Here is a 6045-nt window from a genome sequence, read left to right as displayed (position 1 = left end):
CGTAGCCCTCCGTTTTTTGCAAATGGGAGTTTTATCTATAATGTTGGAGATGCTGAGCACATCTCAGTCCTTTGAGATGACCCATCCAAGATTTTTATCGGCCTCCTATCATACAAAGAGCAATATTGGCTGAGTACTATGCCGAGAGGCGCTTACAATATAAAGTATAAAATAGTCCTAACGGACTTAAATCCACTGAAGAATGTTCGATCGTAGCCGGCGGCTTCATTACAAGCACTGATCCATCTTGATCTGTGAAGTTGATGAATTGTCACTTTTGATATGAGATGAGATGAGGTTTTCTACCCAGTTACAAGAAACAACAACATTTGGAACATATGCCGTGGCACGCACACGGTTCGCATGCGTTACTTCGAAGGCAAACAAAATCTAAAATACAAGAAAACACAAAAACCTACATTCAACCAGTGGGGTACCCTCGCATGGCCCCTGACTCTCTGAGGAAATTCAGGGCGCCCGGAATTTATGTTTATTAACAGCTCCTCCACCGGGGTCAAGGCAATTTGAGGGCCAGATCCAGTCTGTTGACTGTCTGCCTTTTCACGATTGGCTTTGGTTCTCCGGGTTGCAGAGGCTTTAGCTTTCCCTTTTCTTGTGATAATGTCCTTCTCCTTGTCATTGCTCTCCAGGAGAACCTGGAGTTCCATTTCATTGAAATAAGCGGCCCGTTTCGCCATTTCGATCAGGGTTTCCATGATCCATACATCACGTCTTTTTAGGTTTGGCGTGGACGCGCACAACCCTGTGTTAACCAACCACGAGTTGATTGAACTAATGCATAACCGCTGCTGTGGAACCGAAAACTCTGGGTTAGTCGGCACAGGGTCATGATTGACCCTGTGCCGACTAACCCAGAGTTTTCGGCACAGAGTTCAGCGTTAACTCCGTTTGTGGAATACCCCACGGATCAAACATACTCACACGCGAAAAACATCAACGTAAATACGTTTGTACACACACACACACACACACACACACACACACACACACACACACACACACACACACACACACACACACACACACACACACACACACACACACACACACACACACACACACACACACACACACACACACACACACACAAGTTTCCACAGACGCACAACACATTCCACGCCATTCAGAGCACCACATACCACTTCTGGTAACCATGGTAACCATGATGAGTGTCATGTGCTGTTGCTGTTGTGTGTCCAGAGAAAGCTCTGTTTCACATAACGCACTCACAGGACAGACTCACACACACACACACACACACACACACACACACACACACACACACACACACACACACACACACACACACACACACACACACACACACACACACAAGTTTCCACAGACGCACAACACATTCCACGCCATTCAGAGCACCACATACCACTTCTGGTAACCATGGTAACCATGATGAGTGTCATGTGCTGTTGCTGTTGTGTGTCCAGAGAAAGCTCTGTTTCACATAACGCACTCACAGGACAGACTCACACACACACACACACACAGACACACAAACACACACACCGACTTAAACCAACCATCTTCAGTCCAACCCTCTCTCTGTCTCTGTCTCTGTCTCTCTCTCTCTCTCTCTCTCTCTCTCTCTCACTCTCTCTCTCTCTCTCTCTCTCTCTCTCTCTCTCTCTCTCTCTCTCTCTCTCTCTCTCTCTCTCTCTCTCTCTCTCTCTCTCTCTCTCTTCCCTTCTCTCCCACCCAACCTCCTCTATCATCTCTCTTCCCTCCTTCAGGGATACGGACGGCCGTGCTGGCCAATCACTGGGTGGATGACTCGGCCAGTGGCCCCGGCTGGGCCCGCCTCCTCTCTGTTCTCCACGCCCACTTTGACCGGGTCCTGCTGTCCTACCGGGAGAGCTGCAGGGTCCCGGAGCCCGCCCTGTTCACAGCCGCCCTGAAGGGACTGGGGGTCACACCACAACAGGTGAGGGAGAGAGAGAGAGAGAGAGAGAGAGAGAGAGAGAGAGAGAGAGAGAGAGAGAGAGAGAGAGAGAGAGAGAGAGAGAGAGAGAGAGAGAGAGAGAGAGAGAGAGAGAGAGAGAGAGATGGGTAGTTTAAGTCGTTGTGTGTGTCTGTGTGTGTGTGTGTGTCTGTGCGTGTGAGTGTGTTATGTGAAACAGAGCTTTCTCTGGACACAGAACAGCATTGTGTGGCTGTGGAAACCAGTGTGTGTGTGTGTGTGTGAGAGAGAGATTTAAATATCTAGTCAACAGATATTTGAATATCTCGTCAACAGATATTCAAATATATACAGTGATAAAGAATATGGGATAACAGACAGACAGACTGACAGACAGATAGATTAACACAGAGACACACATACACAGTTATACAGACAGGCACACTCAGGGAGATACCTCCTGCATGGCACACACAAACAAATCAACACACACACAGTAACACAAGGCACGGCAAGGCAAGTTTATTTATGTAGCCCATTTCATACACTGCTGCAATTTGTGCTTCCCACAAATATGAAAATATAGAAGGGTCAGTACATAATTCTAAAACAGGAAATAATAGGAAATAAGAGCATGAGAACGTTGAATTAGAATTAGGCATACAACCAGTGGTAAAAGCATAGAAAAAGAAAGAAAGAAAGAAAGAAAGAAAAAAAAAAAATTACAGACTTATAAATCATTAGTCCACCCTAGGGATTCTTCTTTGCGCAAAGACTGAGAGTGTGCCAAAACGCAGTGCAGTGGAAGTACCTCGGTGGTGCACTCAAAACGATCTAAAACTTGAATGTGGACCGATGGACACTTTCCACCCTCAACGGCCGCCATCTTGTCTAAGTAGCAGAAGGGGCGGGAATTTCAAATCGGAAAATGGAGGACATTGTAACATTTGAGACCGACGTTTTCTACAAATGTCAGTAATATTACACATATTAGTTTTTTTTCAGTACAACTACAATGTTTTAGGCTGGATCAGACCAGTGTTTTTATATTGTTTATTCTGTAATCAGTCGTATCAAGAACGATGACGTGAATATTGCTAGATTGCTAATACAGGCGACTAACGGAAATGATCAGGCAGAAGAAAAAAAAATACCACAGCAGAAGAACCGTCAAACTGCAAACTCATTTCCGGTAGGTGCGCGAAGGCTGTTTTGACAATGCAATGTAGTAATGAGAGCACTGTGGCTATAAATAAGTGCACTCAATGTAAGTGAACTAACGTAATTGAAATTTCATAACTTCAGACACAGCAACAGACTTCCTGCCTACTTCTGGTTTAAACAGTTAAACATGATTATGATGAATTATACTTCATCTCTCTCTCCCTCTCCCTCTTTCTCCCCCCCCCACTCTTCGTCTCTCTCTCTCTCTCTCTCTCTCTCTCTCTCTCTCTCTCTCTCTCTCTCTCTCTCTCTCTCCCCCCCCCCCCAGACCCTCTACCTGTGTGAGGAGGGGGAGTCAGTGATCTCTGCGGAGGCGGAGGGTCTGACAGTGGTCCGCGTGGACCAGCTGACCGCCGCTCTGAACCAGCTGGCCTCCCTCACCAGCCTCCCGGTACGACCACTGGGCTGACTGGTTTCACCGGCTGCGACTCACACTGGTTTAATGGCTGGTTTAAACACTGGTCTACACACTGGTTGACCTGCTGGTTTATCGACTGGTTTGCAATCTGGTTTACTCGCTGGTTTACCAACTAGTTAACTTTTACTTGCTAGTTAACCGGCTGGTTTACACAATGGTTAGCTGTTTGCTTAACTCCTGAAGCTCAAATAAGTCAGACAATTTGCTGCAAATTCTCAAGTGTGTTTGTTGGTGTGTGCCCGTGCGCATGTGTGTATGTGTGCACACTTGCACGTATGCGTGCGTGTGTGTGCTGTGTGTGTGTGTGTGTCCCAGGCGTCCACCGGGGACGACCCTTCGATGTCCTGCCGTCCCGACAACGTATCCCACGGCTATGTCAGCATCAAGGTACCGTATCCCACCGGATGCTGTGTTGCCATGGCTGCCACCACCACCATGTGGCCCTGTGGTACCAGCCGGCGGGTGAGTTGCATCATGGGTAACGGTGTGTGTGGGGGGGTGTGCTTGGGTGTGCCCAGCCAGGGGTGAGGACTCACTATGTCACCATGGGCAACGGACCGCCCGTACTGCTCTGTCACGGGTTCCCCGAGAGCTGGTACTCCTGGAGGTATCAGGTAGGAACGCACACGCACGTGAACACGCACTTGAACACACACACACGCAAGCGCGTACGTACACACAAACACAGACAAAGTCATGCGCGCATGCACTCACACACTCATTGTTACCCATTCTACTCTACTCTATTTCCCCATCTACTCCATTCTAACAATAGATGTCTTACTGTACTCTACTGTACTCTACTATAATAATGGATATGCTACTGTACTCTACTCTTCTCTACTGTACTCTATTGTACTCTACCAATAGTTTTCCTACTATACTACTTCCTACTACTATACTGTACTGCACTCCACTGTACTCTGCTGTATTTTATTGTACTCTACTGGATTCTACTGTACTGGTACTCTACTGTACTGTAATGTACTCTACTCTACCGTACTGTACTTTAGACTATACTGTACTGTACTCTACTGTACCTCACGCCACTGGACTCTACTGTACTCTACTGCACCTGTACTGTACTCTACTGCACTGTTGTGTACTCTACTGTGCTCTTCACTACTTTACTCCATTCCACTGTATTCTGCTGTACTGTACTTTACTGTACTCTGCTGTACTCTTATCTACTGTACTCCAACATACTATACCTTACCCTACTGTACTCTACTTCACTCTACTCTACTGTACCCTATTGTAATCTACTGCACTCTACTGTGCTTTACCTGTTTAATTCTTGACCTTAATTGACCACTGCGTTGGCTGAGCTTTAAAGGGAAACTTCACCCATTTCCATTAAGCTTTGTATCGTTACAAACCCACTCATATTTTTGAATGGTCGTGCATCATTCCCTTATTTTCTGGAGAGACTGGAGAGATCTGTATCGATCTCCAACACTTCCTGTTTAAGATGACGCAATATGACGATTTTTGCGTAGAAGTAAATAGGAAGTGTAAGAGGGGAGGATTCTCGTAAGACTACAACCACTAGTCCCACCCCTCTATAGGGGGTGGGACCCACTGACGTTACAGACCTATTAGAGCAGTGCCAGTGGGTGGGACTTTAACAGCAGAAACTAACATCCACAGCGTCTGAAGCTAAGCTAACAGAGGCTGTTGATAAAATTGAAGTACAATGGCGGAGGGTACTGGATCTGACATAGAAGATGGCACCATGCAAAAGTTCACCATTTCGAAAGAAATACAAACGACGACTACCGTATTTTCCGCACTATAAGGCTTTATTGAGGTTTTGCCAGAGTCTGGGTTAAGACGGATGTCGTTTACAACTTTAATAAGGGCAGTCTCAATGCTGTGCAGGGGTTGAAATCCTGATTGGAAGGTGTCATAGCAACCAGTTGATGCTAGGAAGTGATTAAGTTGCGGGAGGACAACTTTCTCAATGATTTTACTTATGAAGGGTAGATTTGATATTGGTCTGTAGTTGTTAATAATAGAGGCATCTAGGCTCCGCTTTTTAAAAAGGGGTTTAATAACTGCAGTTTTCAAAGCTTTTGGGAAATTGCCTGACTGGAGAGAGTTGTTAACCATCTGCAATATGTCTACTGGTAGGCAGTCGAAAACATTCTTAAAGAGGTTGGTAGGTAAAGTATCAAGGCAACAGGTGGTTGGCTTTAGTTGTGTCACAGTTTCCACAGTTTCCGAGTTTGAGAGTCGATAACATTAAAGCATGCCATCCTTGCCACGTTGTTAAAGAAAACACAAAAGTGGTCAGACAAGGAAGGATCAGTCACAGAGAGATCAGACACATTGAGGCCCTTTGTGACAAGCAGGTCTAGAGTGTGCCCCTTACAATGAGTAGCCTCTTTCACATGTTGAGACAGTTGAAATGTGTCCAAAATGGTAAAAAGTTTTTTTGCACACTCGTCATTCAAATCATCAGTAT

General features: G+C 45.9%; 1 protein-coding gene across 1 annotated transcript in view; it reads left to right on the top strand.

Moving 5' to 3' along the window:
• The window catches only part of ephx2 (epoxide hydrolase 2, cytoplasmic), a 36353-nt gene that overhangs the window by 2026 nt on the left and 28282 nt on the right, over positions 1–6045 (top strand). Inside the window, exons 4-7 of the mRNA XM_056594196.1 lie at positions 1770–1960; positions 3429–3551; positions 3894–3965; positions 4097–4192. Coding sequence (XP_056450171.1) covers positions 1770–1960; positions 3429–3551; positions 3894–3965; positions 4097–4192 — 482 coding nt within the window. The remainder of the gene's footprint in view (positions 1–1769; positions 1961–3428; positions 3552–3893; positions 3966–4096; positions 4193–6045) is intronic.

This window comes from Gadus chalcogrammus, chromosome 7 (assembly GCF_026213295.1).
Source record: "Gadus chalcogrammus isolate NIFS_2021 chromosome 7, NIFS_Gcha_1.0, whole genome shotgun sequence".
In the NCBI taxonomy this organism is placed as follows: Eukaryota; Metazoa; Chordata; class Actinopteri; order Gadiformes; family Gadidae; genus Gadus; species Gadus chalcogrammus.
The sequence above is the reverse complement of the archived record's forward strand: the minus strand, read 5'-3'. Positions and strand labels throughout refer to the sequence as shown.